The sequence below is a fragment of the Pinus tabuliformis genome, chromosome 8 (genome assembly GCF_031772625.1).
Source record: "Pinus tabuliformis cultivar Carrire ecotype Pingquan chromosome 8, CPIR1, whole genome shotgun sequence".
In the NCBI taxonomy this organism is placed as follows: domain Eukaryota; kingdom Viridiplantae; phylum Streptophyta; class Pinopsida; order Pinales; family Pinaceae; genus Pinus; species Pinus tabuliformis.
This window is the reverse complement of record NC_142294.1, coordinates 1,777,944,445-1,777,962,066: the sequence shown is the minus strand read 5'-3', so window position 1 is coordinate 1,777,962,066 and position 17,622 is coordinate 1,777,944,445. Positions and strand designations below refer to the sequence as shown.

The 17,622-nt window shown below is 33.8% G+C and overlaps 1 protein-coding gene across 1 annotated transcript; it reads right to left on the bottom strand.

The window, feature by feature from the left end:
* Nucleotides 1-8,221: 8,221 nt before the first annotated feature.
* Nucleotides 8,222-10,169, bottom strand: LOC149243302 (CBL-interacting protein kinase 5-like). Its single transcript, XM_089374480.1, has one exon. The coding sequence runs from the start codon at nucleotides 10,092-10,094 to the stop codon at nucleotides 8,802-8,804; it is 1,293 nt and encodes a 430-aa protein (XP_089230606.1). The 5' UTR covers nucleotides 10,095-10,169; the 3' UTR covers nucleotides 8,222-8,801.
* Between the last annotated feature and the right edge of the window lie 7,453 nt (nucleotides 10,170-17,622).

Below are 17,622 nucleotides of genomic sequence, written 5' to 3'. Positions count from 1 at the left end.
GGTTGGGTTATTATCATTCACCGGTCCCTTCACCATGGTCTCGCCATACCATCCATACATGGGGTAATGCTACCGATCCATCACATCAGTGTCGTTATATGTTCAAGAGATGTCATTCAGAAAGTGTCAACCGGGTCCCATCCGCTACCGTACATCATCTTTCATCCTTCCATGACCGCCACCCTGAATCATATTTCACAGATCGTTTTCACCATCATCACTAGCTCCGTTCCGTGTCACTGATGTGGGATTCATTAAGGCCCTCCTTTGACGGATCACTTCTTGTCGACATCAGCTCATTATCCAAGAAGTTGATCTAGGAACACCCCCTCAGTACTTTGAAGCTTGCATGCCTCAATGGCAAGTTTCTCACTCCCGGCGATAGGTATACATTGATGACCTTCGACCAGGAGACTTTGCGTGGTGTTCGACGTCAGATCCTATATTCACACCACGTGAATTGTGCTGCAGTACCTTGAGGGTCATCATCATTATCGGTGATTCCTCTCGCGCTTGTTAACAATTTACATTATTGACTGGTAATCAAGCGATGTCTTTCCATGTTCGACTTCAAGAAATTCTCACATGGATCGACTTGTACTAGAGTGAAGATCGGACAAGTTTGAAGACCCCGGATCTAGTTTCATCCATCCGGGCTGCGATATATATTCAAGAGATAAAAACATAAACATGTGCAGCAGATGATCATCCTACTGAAAGGATGATAGTTGAAAGCAGAGAATTATCAGTCTATTATCAGACGATCGTCTGTTTATGTACAGCAAATGTATTTATAAAGCTGAGCATGGGAAATGCCCGCATCAGCTAGATCATGAAAAGAAAGTATGAAAAGATAATGTATTGTATTGTATTTTGTTACAGGTCACCTCCCGACGATTGAATGAACTTCGGATCCTCCTAATAAAGCATTTCACCCAATAAACGACCTCATACTTTAGGGGGCATCTGTTATAGACATTTTTGTGCCTTACAGCATAGAGCATGAAATGTCAATAATCTAAGGGATCCAAAGTCCCTAAACATGTTGTTATTACCCTTAGAGGAACAAGGTCAGCAAACCACAGCACTGCAAATCAGTTCTCCACTGAAAAACACTCAAAAACAGGTCAGTTTTGGATCAAAGCAGCTGCTCCACTAAGCATCTGCGCTGAATGTCAAAAGCTCTATGGTGTACCTGCGCTGCATAGCAAGTGCAACAAAGGCTACCTGCGCTGGGCGTACTTTGACATGTGGAGGAATCTTTTTCTCAATGTGCCAGTGCCCAGGAAGCTTCCAAAAAGACACTTGATCATAAGATTCGCCTAATGATGAGTTAAGAGCTTCTAAAACTCCCAGTGGAAGGTAGAAACTCCGAGTGAAGAGCTGAAGAACAACTGGAGTTGAAGAGGACGACAAGTCACACATCAAGCTGACGTATCTTCACTCCAAAACTCTATATAAGGATCTCATCCCATGAGATCTAGAGGCCGGAATTTTGTGCAAAGAATTGCTGTTGGTTTACAGTTGTGAGTATTGGGTGATTGCTTGAGGGAGGTGAAGAAGAGATTTCTCTCCGTCGGGAAGGTGATGCTGGATTGGACCTCTCATGGTTGTATCACCGCCTGAACCTTACTTCCATATATTAATAAAGCATTTGAGGTTCTTCTATTCGCATGTGTTTCAATGGTGTATTGTCTTACTTGTGTCTTTGATTTATGCTAATCCTTGAATCGATTATGAATGCATGCCTCTTGTAGTTTCCTTTTCTTGTCTTATTTGCAGGATCTCGTGTAGCTGGGCCCGTGAAAAGACTTAGATCTGGGAGCAAGCGGCAAACGAAGGAGATTGGATCGACCATTTGCGCAAGACATCGGTAAGTGGATCTCTTCCTTCTATCTCTTACATGTCATAAAGAAGAAACTTTAGATAGCTTTGCTTTCAGCTGTTGCTAAGCAACTGTCACCCTTAGAGTGGGTTAGGGTCATTCCGAGTTGGATACTTTCCCCCACAACACATCCTTAACTAGGGGATTGTTAAATTCATTGGGATGATGATTTCAATGGGTTCACACAACGAGGAACTTGATTCCTCCATTAGGAGGGTACCTACGTAGGAGGAGAAGCATTGTGAAATTAGAGGACGGAGCTTGGCGATTGGATCTTGGGACCATTTGAGATATACCTTGGAGATTGGATAACTGACTTGAATATACTCAATTTGAGAAGCATACTTAATGGAAATACATGATGGACCGAGACATATATGTTGAGGATGATCATTGGAGCTTTGTGATCACATTAGAAAACATAATAATAACATTAGGTACATGAGAGGACATGTGACTCATACTTAAAAGAGAAGCATATTGCATGAGGACACTTGGTTAGGAAACTACCATAAAAGGGGAAGTATTATACTATAATATGTTGTATATCAAACCATGTTGCAGGAGGGGTGTTTATCCGAAGGAGGATCTTCCTAAGAGGGAATTTCATTTTGGAGGCTAGATATACCCTAGTTTGGCACATGTATATCCTTTTATTATAGAATGTTGTGCATGGAATTTCCTTGTTGGTTACTTGTATGGGATTATGTCCTTATTTTATGTTAGACTCCTTCACTTATTTTTTATATGAAAGAGGAGACATCTCTTGTATTCATTATCATATTTATGCTTGTCTTAAAGACACCAGGGTTCATGAAAAAGACCTTAAAAGGGATGTCGTGTAGTGATAAATACAATTAGGATTCATGATAAAATTTTATGATAGATAGAAGTTTTTCTGTTGGAGTACGTGCACATTTCCTATTATTTATAAGGACTATTGTTTTTAGTATGCTTATTTTTAGCAGATGTTTCCATGTAGGATGAAATGTGGTAGTAATTGGGAAATAACTAGGGAGTGACATGGTTGTGACATGGCACCTGGGGTTCACTTCCTTATTGTTATCCTCCTCATATAATGCAACTACACACTTCCATTCATATTTCTAGAGATAACCATATGCACTGCCCTTATCCATTTATCCTTTTATCCTTGGAAAACTCATCTCTTGAGATTTAATCCTATTTTTGGAATTTATTTTTATTTTTAGAGTTAGGAGTTACATGTATGATTTATTTCTTCATTTGTAACTTATTTATGGCTCATACTATTCTTACTCAACCCTATTATTGACACAACTCCATTTTTAACTAAATAATTCCATTTTTGGGCTAGTTCACTATAACTAAAGGGGGTTTATTTTTGCTTTTTTATACATGCACAAGGAACCCATACCTACTGTGAATTGTTCCTTGCTCCAAGATACTTTTATAAAAATATACTCAAGGAAAGAAATGAAATACAAGCAATTAAAATTGGTATTCTAGTCTCTTAGTATAAAGAGTGATATTTCATTCTCTTTTCTCCACAATTGTGTTGTAGCTGCTAGTATAGTTTATGTCACGACTAGATTCTAATGCTTGTGCTTAAAATCCTACATGGATTGGAGCATAGGAGGAGTTTGTGAGAAAAGAAAATATTTCAATATAGTTCACATAGAATTGAACAAGCCAAGGAGGATTATCAATCCACTATTCTAATACTTACTCTATGCAACAACTTTGAGTGGAAGACTAAGATCTTGCTTTTACTTTGACAATCAAAGTGCAATTCATATTGTTGATAATATTTTTACACAGAGTAAGATGAAGCATATTGAACTAAATGATCTCTATATACGAAAATTGGTTCAAGATAAGGTTATCATCTTGTTTGTCGTAGCACTGATGATTAGCTCACTAATGTCTTTACAAATCCTTTGGTCAAAGCCAAGTTTGTGAAGTTTTATGGTTTTCTCGGGCTTCAAAAGTTCCAATTATGGGTGGGTGTGTCCTATAGATGTAATTTCACCTCCGGAACCTCCAAAATTTTCTATTATGTAATATCTACTCTTGGTTCCTTGACATCATATCATGTCCCAACAAAGATATGTAACTTACAAGTGACATAAACATTTATTAGAGGATCCAATCTTTTGTGTCTGAAAGTTGTGATAAATATAAGTACTATTACTATGCCTCCAAAGAAATATACTATACCAATAAAACCCCTTGAAGGCTCATACAAGAATCATGAATAAAGTAAAGACTTAAAATTTAGGTTCTCCCAATTGGAGAATAAAGCTAATGAAATGAATTGTAGTCTGTTGAAAAAGGTGGATCTATCAAGTTCTCAAGAAAACATTAAAATAGAATTGATAAATGAAAGAATGAAATGGAAAAGAAGATGATTGAAAACAAAGAAGAATACAAAGTCCATGAATACTATGGAAAAGATTCTCTTGAAGAGGCTTCCTAAAAGGGATTTTGAGATCTAAGAAAATCATGAAAATAACGAGAATAATTCTATTAGAACCCAATTACCTAAGGGGAGTATTTTATCACAATTAGAGAGAACAAATGTTGAATTGCATAACCTTAATCATGATTTTTCACTCTAAGATCCACATCATCAAGGATTCAATTCATGACCAAGGAACTACTGCCTTCCGAAGATCAATATGAGAAATTTTGATGGTAATACTTATATAACATGGATATTCCAAATGGAGCAATAATTCAATCTACACCAAGTGGCGACCTTACAAATGGTAAATATTGCAGCCTTGTGTTTAAAACAAGATTAACATGTTTTGTATAACTGGATTTGTCAAAGGAAAAAGGATTTTATTGTATCTCACTCCATTTTCATAGAGGAATTGATAGCACATTATGGGGATATTAAGAGAAATATATTCTTTATTCAATCGACAGACCATTGACAAAAAGGTTCAATTACATAACACATTTAACAATTCCAAAAATTAAGTCTTAGGGTAAAGAATATTTTAGAGGATAATTTGTTAGACCTATTTAGGGGAACTTTAAAGGTAAGAATTCAACATGAGCTACATCATCTTAAACCTAAATACCTAGAGAATGCTTTCAGTCTAGCAAGGAAAGTTGAAAGTAAAAATATGGCTACTAGAAAATTGACCAATAATAACTATAGAGAGCATCATGTTCTGTCTCCTAAAATGACATGGTTGATGCCTCAAAAAATGTATGAAGGAAGAGAAAAGGGACTATGTTTCAACTATGAAAACAAGTATAATAAGGGGCATAAATGTGTCGACAATAATTTCTTGTGCGTAGATTGTGAAGATGAGGAATATGAAGAAGTGGAACCTTCGCAAGATCTAGAGCTAGTAAACACTACTCCAACAATGGCATAATAACAAAACCAACAATGCCTCCAAAGAATAGAGAAACGGGTGGCTTGTGCATTCAAGAACCTAGTCTAGATATAAACTAGGGAAACAATATCCAATAAGGACCTGCAAATGATAGCCAAACCACCAATGCAATCCTACCTCAATGATCACTACCGTCCACTACCAAACACATCAATTTTTGCATTGATCGCTACATTAAATCGTAGGTCGTGTTAATTTTACTTTCTCTCTCTCCCTCTCTTTTAAATGTCTGTTAGTGTGTCCTACTACCATGCCATATAAGGAAATAACACTCCTGACCACTCCATGTAGAACTCATAGAAATGTAAACAAATAGGAACTCAAAATCTATAAGAAACCACAGCAAGCTTCACTCAATGAACCTATGACATAACATGTGTGTTTGAGGCATACTAAACAATACCCTTAATTTGAATACATATTGGAAAATACCTCTAAAAGCTACTTTTTTTAATCCCCTACCAATACAAACCCAATACACCTTCCCAATTTAAAAAATCCCCTACTTTCACTAGATATTGTAGGTATCGATTTTTTCATTAACATTTTTTATACCCCTTTATATTTTTTCATTAACTTTGAGCTCCATTTTTTTTATAAACGACATATAAAAACCCTTTACCCCTCCTATATGCTTAATATATTATGTCATTTTTTTCTCAAAATATATCCCCCAATTGATATTGCTCCTTGAATGAAGCAGCCGTGTAACAAACCCACCACCTTCACTATCACTGCCACCACAGAGCACCACAATCATCAAAATCATACCCAATACAAAAGGAAAACAAAAACACACCTTCAAAGTCAATTATGTGTCTAACTCATCCATTACAATAAACTAGTGGCAAGCGATCAACCACTCTAGATACAATCAATGATAACAACTCGTTAGAACATAGAAGTGTTAACAAAACCACTACCTTAGATCAAATTGCACCATATTAACTTCCAAAAATTAATAATTAAAACAATACATGTAAAACTTCCACTACCTTACAAACACCAGGATCAAACTTCACCATATTAACTTCCACAGTGATAAAATTGATAATTAAGATAATGTATTTAAAACTTAAAAAACCATAACTCTAAGACACAAGAGCCAAAACGTACTTATTTTAAATACAATATATGAAATCAAAAAAAACACCCAATGTTTATGACAGATCACCAATTGACTTGACCCTACGTTAACACTTACCGCTTTATGCAACCAAATTCATTAACACTACATTCATCACCGCATCAAATCACATAATTCATCTAACTTTGAATTTTATTTTTCCAAAAAAAATTTAATCCTCCTCAATTGCCATGCTTTATCGGTATCAGACTCCTATAAAATTAATCTCTCTTCTTCGCACTAAATATATTTATAAAGAAAAAAAACCCACCTTATACATACAATCTCATTCTAAATCAATAAAGCGTTACATACACTCAAGTATATAATCGTAACATTATACACTAAATAATAGACTTATTAGCAGTAAGTACACTCGAGTGTATAATCCTAACCATATTTGGGCACGTGTATCTTTTAGTGATGCTGACTTTATTCATCATTACTGATTTTGATTTTATCATTAAAATTTATGCCAAAAAATTAGATTATTTTACAACAAATTTTCATGTTGTGTAATAATAATAATATATGAATCGAGATCGATGATAATAATGAGACCTATCATTTTTTGAATTTCCAATATTTATAAGTGAGATCATATTTTAACATAGCTATATTAATTTTTAATCTAAATAAATTTATTTATATTGATTTTAAATTTTATTTTATTTTAAATTTTAAAATATTAATAAATTTTAAGTTAAGATAAATCTAAATTTATTTAATTACTAATATAGTTCTATTTTAATCACGGATCTAACAAAATACTACATATATATATATACCACTTGTAATTTTTCATTATTTATATCGTATTTTTGAATATATAAAATAGATTAAAATGTACTTGAACATAAATAGTTACATTGCTTAAAATGTTTAAACTAAAATATAATATTTTTTTCAATTGCTTTATATTATATAGATATATATATATATATTTCTTTCTTAACTTTTAACTACTTTATTTCTTTATAAAGTTGATATAATATTATGTCATTTCAAATGGACATCTAAATATTTTATTTATGGATGAGAGTATTTTATTTATGGATGAGAGTGAGAGTGAAATATTTTTACCAATTCTCCTTAATATAGCCACTAAGAGTGAGATTATTGATGTTTTACTATACTTTTAACTAGACAAACCAAACATGTATATTCATTTTTATTTCTTTATTATATTACCACTTCTCCTTAATGAAATTATTAATAACTTTATATATATATATATATATATATATATATATATATATATCTTTTAAAAGGGACACGTGTCAACTCCAAGTTAAACACCAAGATATACTTATACATTTCTCTCATATTGGGTTGTAGAATGGCCCTAGCTTAATTAATTATAATTATTAATATAATTATTAATTATTAATTTTGTTTTATTTTATTTTAATGGAGTCAAAAAATACATAGGATCATTACAACATCTCTACCGTATATTTTTTTTAATTGAATTTAATTTTTATTTTCTTTTGGTAAAATCAAAATGTCTTATTCTTCCAAAAAATCCATAATAAATAGACTTGTAATTTCATAGATAATTGTTTTGGTATTAGTCTATATTCTAAAATATGTATTTTCTAAAAAAACAAAAATTGGAAAAACAAAAATTACATCTCTACCATGCTGGAGTCAAATGCTGCACAATTAAAATTAAACATCGCTTTTAAAACTTCCAAATCCAAACCCAAATTTATTTATACTTGTCTAAAATAAAATATAAATAAATTAAAGTTGAACATCGCTTTTAACATTTCCACATCCAAAGAAAGACTAAACGTTACTCATCAGATACAACAACACAGTTCAGCCCACTTCCTTTCTTACCCTAATTACCTCATCCACCGTCAGCTACGTATTACTGCACCTCAGATCTCTCACCTAATAAGCAGTCAAACCCCTGTCCGTACGTGACATTAATGAAACCTGAGGATAGAAATGAGAAATAAACCCTCTTTCCATTAAAATATCTATGGAAACTTTTAGCGGTAATGTATACAGATTTTTTTCTGTGAAAATCATGGAAATTTCCTTTTCATTTAAATATCTATGGAAACTTTTAACGGTAGTGTAAACATACTGTCTTTAGGCTTGAAATTCAATAAGATTCTAATAATATCATGAAAATTTCCCTAAGCTTGTGATAAAAATCATATCTAAATTAAAACTATCAAACTTTTCACCACCATTCTGACAATTCCTCCGCCTAAGTATCCTTCTTCAAACTTTTATACCGTCAGCCGCCTCGGTATCCTTCTTCAAACTTTTATACCGGAGGCCAGGACAGGCCAGGCCCGGCGAGGCGTTGTTTTTCGTGTAAATTAAAAGGAACTTTATATACTGAATAATCACATGAAGATGTATATACAGTAAATACCTACGCTTCATTAGGTTGACTTTCGCCGTCCCATGTCCACACAATATCCTTGAGACCTGGCCTGAGGGTCTGGCTGCAGAAGCTACTGTACTCGAGCGTGTCCCCCCCGTTCTTGCAAAGCTCCAACATGAAGAGCGAGGGTGTGACCTGGAAAATTTCGGCATCAATACACAAATGCCCCTTCCGCCCCTTCTTGGAGTCCTGCAACTCCACCTTGCAGTTCTTGGACTTCTTGATGCTGAATTTCAGCACTCTGGCAATCTCCTCCAGCTTCGACATTATACTCGACGCCGGCTGAATCGACAGGAACCTTGACGGCTCCTGCTTTACGAGCTTGTCCTTGAAGAGCCCGGAGAGATTGAACCGCGGCGAGAGGGAGATTATGTCGAAGGCGTTCAGGCAGGCCGGTTGGGCAGTGAAGAACGCCGACTCGACGTCCTTGAGAACCCCGACATCGACATCGACATCGATCTTGGCTAGTGGGCGCTTGAAGCCTCGGCTGAACCAGGGGACTTCCATCAGCTGCGGGACGGTGATCCTTGTCTGGGGATTTGGATCCATTAATCGAAGGACAAGCCACCGGGCATCGGAAGAAAACCAGGGCGGGCACTTGAAATCCCCCTTGTAGATCTTCGTATACATGGCCACCAGATTCGCGCCTTGGAACGGCAGGTAGCCTGCCATGAGAACGAACAGTATGACGCCGCAAGACCAGATGTCGGCCTTCTCACCGTTGTAGCCTTTCTTGGAAACGACCTCCGGCGCGACGTAGGCCGGCGTGCCGCATGTCGTGTGGAGAAGGCCGTCCTGCCTGAACTGCGCCGGCAGAGCACTGAGGCCAAAGTCGGCGATCTTCAAGTGGCCGTTTTCGTCTAATAACAAATTCTCCGGCTTCAGGTCTCGGTGGTACACGTCTCGGCTGTGGCAGAAGTCCACCGCGCTTATCAACTGTTGAAAATACTTCCTCGCCTCCTGCTCCTTCAATCTGCCCTTTTTCACAACCCGATTGAAGAGCTCGCCGCCTTTAACGTACTCCATCACAAAGTAAATCTTGGTCTTGCTCGCCATGACTTCGTAGAGCACAACGATATTGGGGTGCTGGACCAATCTCATAACAGAGATTTCTCGTTTAATTTGCTCGATCATCCCGCCCTTGAGAATTTTCTCTATTTCAATGGCTTTAATGGCGACGCTCTGGCCAGTCTCGAGGTTTCTGGCGAGGTGGACCTTGGCAAACGAGCCTTGCCCCAGCATGCGCCCTACCTCGTACCTCCCCATCAGAATATTGGACATGATGTTAATCTCTTCTGCGAGAAAATAAAAATTCACAGATCGTCTTCCACGTATTAGGTATATGCCATTTCGAAGCAGAGACTACCTTCTCTAACATGCACTATTTTACTCCTCGTCAGTGTGTATAAGCGAAAGCTAAAGCGCGTCTTACAACAATGTGTGTATATACACTGCACTTCATTGTGTGTATATACACTGCACTTCATTGTGTGTATAGAGGCACAGAATACCATTGAACCAGCCTTTTTTTCCCTTTTTACAATGGTAGCTGACTGTTTTATAGGCGATGAGAACGCAAGTAGAAGTCGGTGTAAAGGATGGATTCCGTTGGGTGCATCTCATTCACCAGAATTATGTGGCTCTGATTATTGAATATTTAAGAAAATAAGATTATCATATCATGTAAATTAAATTGTTAGGGTTAAAATGTCAAAAGTAGTATTAAAAGATTTATTTTATTATTATTTCAAGATATTAAAATTAAAAAAATATTTAAATTATAATTTTATTTTTTATATAAAAAGAACTCCCATTTTATTAGGAAGATTTTTAACTTGTAAATAGGATTTGTTACAATATTATGAGTCATGGATACCACATATTTAGAAAATCATAACTCATTTCATATGACACTTATTTATATGATATTTCTTAAATTAATGAATTTAATTAAAAGATAAAAAAACATAATTACTTTGGCAGTAAGTCTTAACCTTTGATTTTTTTATATTACTAACAATATTCTGTGAAGATTAAATCCCTACCATCCACTTAATAATGATTGATAACTAAATTAAATTTGTGGAAGCCTATTCAACATAGACATGGATATCAACATAATTATACATATTTTGATTGGTCAATAACAAGAAGTTGTGCAACATGGAAACCAAGAGGGTCCCCAAAATTGCTTCCAACTCTAGTCAAAATCCCCACCTCAAACTCCAAACCCCCACGTGCAACTCTAGAGAGGTTGGCATAAGGATGCCCAGTCCTAGCTAGACCATTGGGGGATAAAGGAGGAGATCATCTTGAAAAACAAGGATGAATAAAAAATACTATTACTTCCAAATTTAAGGATAAGATGTGGGATGATAAGGAGTTAAAGCGAAAATGGTCCAAGCTAAGATATTATAAGGAGGTGATCAACTCGACTATTGTTAACTTGAATTATCTCTTTTAGTATGGACCTGTGCTAAGAAGAAAATGAACATTACAAAGATAAGGATAAGATGTGGGATGACAAGGAGTTAGAGGGAAACGGTCCAAGTTAAGATATTATAAGGAGTTGATCAACTCCACTCTTGCTAACCAAAATTATCTTTTTGTCTTGACCTGTGTTGAGAAGAAAATGGACATTGCAAAGATAAGAACTAATTCTCATGAGCTTCAAAGTGACCCCCTTTGCCATACAAAGAGAGTTGAACATGAAATTATCTTTTTGTCTTGACCTGTGTTGAGAAGAAAATGGACATTACAAAGATAAAAACTAATTCTCATGAGCTTCAAAGTGACCCCATTTGCCATATAAAAAGAGTTGAAGATGAAAAACACTTTATCTTGGAGTGCCCGACACTAAAATGATCTCTAAACACTTCTTTCACTTTTTTATTTATTATAAAAATAAAATATTGATAAATCATACCATATTAATCTTCGTAAATATTAATCATCATCATATATAGTTTAACAACTTATAAAATAAAATAAAAATAAAAATCAATTTATCTTTTTAAAAAAATCAATAATTATAAAAAAATAAAAATATCATAAATATATTTTTGTTAATTTATTTATTTAAATCACACCAAATATATTTATGATTTAGGATTGCATATGTATATATTAAATTTAAGTAATTAACTTTTACATTACAAAATATTTTAATAAAACATCTTTTGGCCAACTATTTTAATTAAATACACAATTAAACTTCATCTTAACAAATTACTATTTATAATATTATTTTTACAAATTTCTCATTTAAAAATAAAAATTTCAACCAAATTTGACTTCATTCGCAAAGACTTTACCTAACAACCTAATAACAGAATGTACGAGGGAAGCCACAAGTTTAGATTCTTGACGCTGGCCGTATGGCTTCCCTTTATTCTCAGTTGTGCCTTGCCGGCCGAAGATGTCGGCATCGCTAAACTCTCTTTGTATTTTAATACTTTCTAAAAGGTAAACTATTTTTTTTTTTTTTCGAAGGTGGTAAAACCTATCAACTCAGGTGTCAAACCAACAGTGAGGACAGCCATCTCTGGCTGCTATCCGCGAATGCTGGGTTTGACTCATCACTGTTAAATAGGAAAACCACGCCACCTGGCATAACCCTACTGGTGGTCCGTAATCGGGAGCAGGCTCTCACTCCTGCCAGATGCCTCTGGGTCTTGGGCCGTTAACCTGTTTCCTTACGTCCGAGGAAGACGAGTTCTAAAAGGTAAACTATTATTGGTATACTCAGTTTTTAATAGAACCATTCTAAAGTGAAAATATTTTGAATTTCTAATTTTATGATATTGGTAGTTATTTTTTTTAAATTAGTAGTGGGATTGTTATTATTAGTTTAATGACTGTTTCATCGTTATTATTTAAAAAAAATTATATGTTTTGAATTACTTACTAATAATTGTTATGAGATAGACTTTCACTCTTGTCAATATATTTGATTTTGAGTTATTAATATATTTCCTTATATTTAATTTTTATTTATTTAATTTTAAAACACGTTAAAATACTTTTAGAACATACTCCAAACTATGATATTGATAATTATATTGTATAAATTTTTTAGATTTTTAGATTTTAAAATATTATTTTATGATTTGCTAAATAAATTTAAATTTATTTATTTATAATATTTTTAAATAATTATTAACCATATTTTTTAAAATATAATTTAATACTATTTTTATTTCATCAATGATTTATTTTTATTTAAGAAAATATGTTAATAAATTAGTAAAATCCTATCTCATTATGAAGTATCAATTAGTTATCTCATTATGGAGCATCTATTAGTTATTCAATTTGTTTGAAAATATAATTTAATACTATTTTTAATTCATCAATGATTTATTTTTATTTAAAAAAATATGTTGATACATTAGTAAAATGCTATCTCATTATGAAGCATCAATTAGTTATTCAATTTGTTTGGTTAAATAATATTAATGATTCAATCTCCAATATTAATTAACAATTCAATTATAAAAATTCTTTATGAATTAAAAAATATACCCACCATTATCATAAATTAAAAATAAAATCATTCATCTAAAATGTTGTTAAGTGGGGAAATATCTAAATACCTAGTAAGCGAATTAACTTTTTTATACGATCGCTTCCTTTTTTAATATAATATGACCTGGAATTCCTTATTGGTTTGGTTTTATTAACATGCCCACGAATTTTAAGTTTAATGGTATTTAAAATACTACGTTTTTCATTTTTTTTTAAATTTACTTTAATCAAGGTTGGTTTATGGTTAGCGGGAAAAATTGCATAAAAAATTATAATCTATATTGATTAAGTATATTTATAATTTATTTTTATATAGATGTGGAAGAAAATACAAATAATGGTGAAAAGTAAATTCTAGTACTATATTTATTTACATTTTATTCTTATTTATGTTTTATGCAAAGACTGCTTAAATTATGGTGGAAAGTAACTCATACTAAATATGTTATTTAATTCATTCAAAACTTAAGAATAAAAAACCACTACACAAATATATAAAAATAATGCATGAATATTGCAACCATACCTATAAATGATCACATAAAATATGGGAGGCAGTTATCCACATGGCATTAGGATGAATGCATGAAGATGGGTTACACTTTTGGGTCAAAGGTGGTGATGAAATTTCAAAATTTCACTCTTTTATGGAATTGAGGCTCTCAAAATTCATATAAGTGTTGTGAATTTTGATTCAGAGTAAACAAATAATTTGTGGAGAATTATGTTGTTGTCTTAATGATATTTTTTGCAAAAAAAAATTAGTGTCTTATAATTTGTCAATTTTCTATGAAATGAAATGCTTGTCCTTGCAAATTTTAGCACATCTTAAAAAGTATGAGTGTATGTATATATATATATATATATATATATATATATATATATATATAAGTTGTGCATATTAAAACTTTGTTTTTTATGCAAAATTATATTTTTTTTATTATTTTTCGAAGTTGGCCAAGTAATATTTGAATTATATTTTTAGATACATATGTCCATTTAAGATTTTTTCTACTATTTAAATAAATTCGAAAGCCAAGAGTACCCTTTTGAAGAGGACCTGTAAATGAAGATAGTGATATTTTTTGAAATTTTTTGGTCTTGTATTATTTATGTTATTGATTTTTTATTGGTCCCCTTTAAAACTATACAAACAAATGTCAACCATTATGTTTAAAATAAATTAGATGAAAAATATCATATGAATTCGAAAATGTCAAACTCATATGTCATTGGATAGATGATTCCTTCACAAATCCAACATGATCAATTTTGCCACTTATGGACAAATTTTGCCTTAAGTCCGCCAGGGTACAAAATGGGGTTGTAGAGAAATCTACAAAAGGAGAGCTAAAAGTCTAGCTTTTAGGACCTCATTAACTCGATTGGGTGCTTAAAACGTTGAATTTAGTGCTTGATATTTAATTTCAAATAACTCGATTAAGGGTTTAAGAAACTCTCGATTGAGCCCTTGCAAACATAACTACCCATTAATCGAACACCAACTATATTGGCAACATTGATGTAAATGACTGTGAACCTAGGAGCTCAATCAAGTTATTTCTCGATCGAGCTCCTACTACCACGCCAAAAAAAAAGGAAAAGAAAACAAATCCAAATGTTCATTTATAGAAAAATAATAGAAAACATTCATTCATGGAAAAATAATATAACATGGAAATCACAAAAACAATTATAACAAACATGGAAAATTAGAGATTTCGATCTCAAAAAGGAGAGAAGGTTCCAAGAACAGAGAAAGTGTGAGAAAAATGTAAAGAAAGGATGAGAAAAAGATGGCAAACATTGACAAAACAACAAGATTATGCAATTCAACCATCTTATGCAAATACAGGTAATTCAATTTGTCTCACTTCTCATATTACATGTTCCATATTGTATGCATTAGAAAATATGATTCTAAACAAGAAAAAAATGGACAATGAAACAATAAAACTAAGATAAAATAAACATTGAAAGTAATACCACGTATTTAAAAATTTAGATGTAACAACAACTAAAGAAAATTCACTTGGTGTGATTAATTGTTCATTAGAATTTTCTAAAACCACTTGAATCCATGCAAATTATGAACTGCCTTCAAATTGTAATGGTTTAGGGTAACCCATAAAAACTAAGGATGTGATTTAACCAAAGAAAACCCTTACGTTTCCATATATTATTTACATGAATTACAATTCATGACAATATTTATAAGAGGAATTAACAAAAAAGCGCATCACTTAGGTGCTCCAAATCCTCTAAACATTATTTCGATTGAAGCTTGATATCCTTGTAGGAGTTAAAAGAGTGAAAAGGTGTCAAGATCTAGAAGGAGCAAGAGTATTCCTCCTTCCAATGTGCATGTTGAGAAGACTGTAACAGCCTCGGGTTAAAACTTCATGTAATAAAGTTAATAAACGCAAAATAAAAGCCATCGTCATGAGACACGTATTCCAAGTTGAATGTTGGGCAAAAAAATACTGACGGGGATCACTTGTGATTAATTAATGGCTATGGAAATTGTCAAAGGCAATGGCAAAGGCTTTCTAAAGGCAAAGTGGCAACTATTGGCATTTATTTATGAAAATAATGGAAAATATGAGAAAAGGAAGGTGAAAGGTCACAAGTTGCATGTGAGGAGGAAATTGAAGGAAAATAATGGAAAATGAAGAAAATAGAGGCCACAATGTTAAAATGGCTTATGAGGACTAGTACACAAATTTTGGTTAGTTTAGCTTTTGACAGTTCAGTTTTGGAGCTCTCTCTCTCATACTCTTGGACACTTGAGTTTTCTTGGAGCACTCTTGGAGGAGTGTGTCATACTTGGGATTTGGAGCAAGAAGGAAAAGGAAAAGAAGAAAATCTCAAGAGGACAACGACATCAACAACTACAACAGGTTTTGCTTGCAGGTACTGAATTGTACGTATGATTTCCTTGCTATTTTTGACATGCATGGCTCATGTATGTGGTTCCTTGTTTATGATAAGTCATTGGCATGGAGGATTTCCTAGATTGACAATGGTTTTTCCTAGCCTTTCCATTTCCTGGATATCCATGGTGATGTGGATTTACCTTATTTCTGATTGGTGCTCATGTTACTTATGCCTATGGGTTGAGTTACTAGTTACTGGAAGCCTTAGTTGGAAAAGTGCTCTGGAAGCCATGTAACAACTTGGGTTGAGTTATTATTCCTAGAAGCCTTTGTTGGAAAAATTCTCTAGAATCACTTGGTGAGTTGATTTACTAGTCCTGGAAGCCCTGGTTGGACAAACACTCTGGAAGCCCAATGACAGTTGTGGGTTGAGTTACTAGTCCTGGAAGCCCAACGACAGTTGTGGGTTGAGTTACTAGTCCTAGAAGCCCTGGTTGGAACAAATGCTCTCGAGCCTTGGACAACATGGGTAGAGACCAATATGGTGACGGTTAGTGACGTCCAACCATGATCTGGTATCACTAGTTGAGGGTTGAGTGTTGAGGTAGTTTCACCTCTGGAAGCCCTAGTTTGGTTTTGTTTGGTTATTTCTGTGAGATCCCACATTCGTGCTTGTAATATGGCATGAGGGTGATTGGATGAAAGAAATATTTGGTTCAACCCAATCTATGGTCAGGTGGTACGTGGAAGTTCTAGACCTAGTTGCATTATGCATATGTCAATAAGAGCTCTTTTCCTCTTATATTTTATGGATAAATGTACTTGTTATTATGTGATCTTAATGGTTGTTCTATCATTGTTATTTTGCTAGTTATATGTTGGTTATAAGCATGGTTTATGGCAGACTTGAGTTATGGCTCTCATCATGTTTGGATGATTAAATGAAATGTTAATGAATGCATGACCTAATAGATGATTTTACATCTATTATGAGGAGGCATTAGTCCTTCTTGATAAATATCAAATAAGTATGAAGTCCCTATGTTCAGATGTGTTTATATGACCTGTAGATTACATGTTTATGATGTGTTTGACCGAATGTATGTCATGGCTAGGCCTTGTCAGATCAGGTCGTTGTTCAAGTCTTGAATTAGAAGCCTTGTCATCTTGTTATTTATCCTTTCTGATAGTTTCATCAAGTTTTGGGCAGAGCCTTGACTCCCGACCCTGAAGAAGTGGCTCAGAATCCGGGTTGCTAGCAGATAACTTCCTGAAAAAGGTTGCAGTCACATGGATGCCTAGTTGTGCATGTGACTAGAGGGTTTCATTTGTATGGAGGGCTTGTCATCAGTACGGTTGGGATCTAGATCAACAAAACAAGAAGTTGTATTAGGGATTGGACACCT

What these genes read in the sequence shown, in the direction of transcription:
- LOC149243302 (XM_089374480.1), bottom strand. Translation starts at nt 10,094, where the DNA reads ATGTCCAATATTCTGATGGGGAGGTACGAGGTAGGGCGCATGCTGGGG.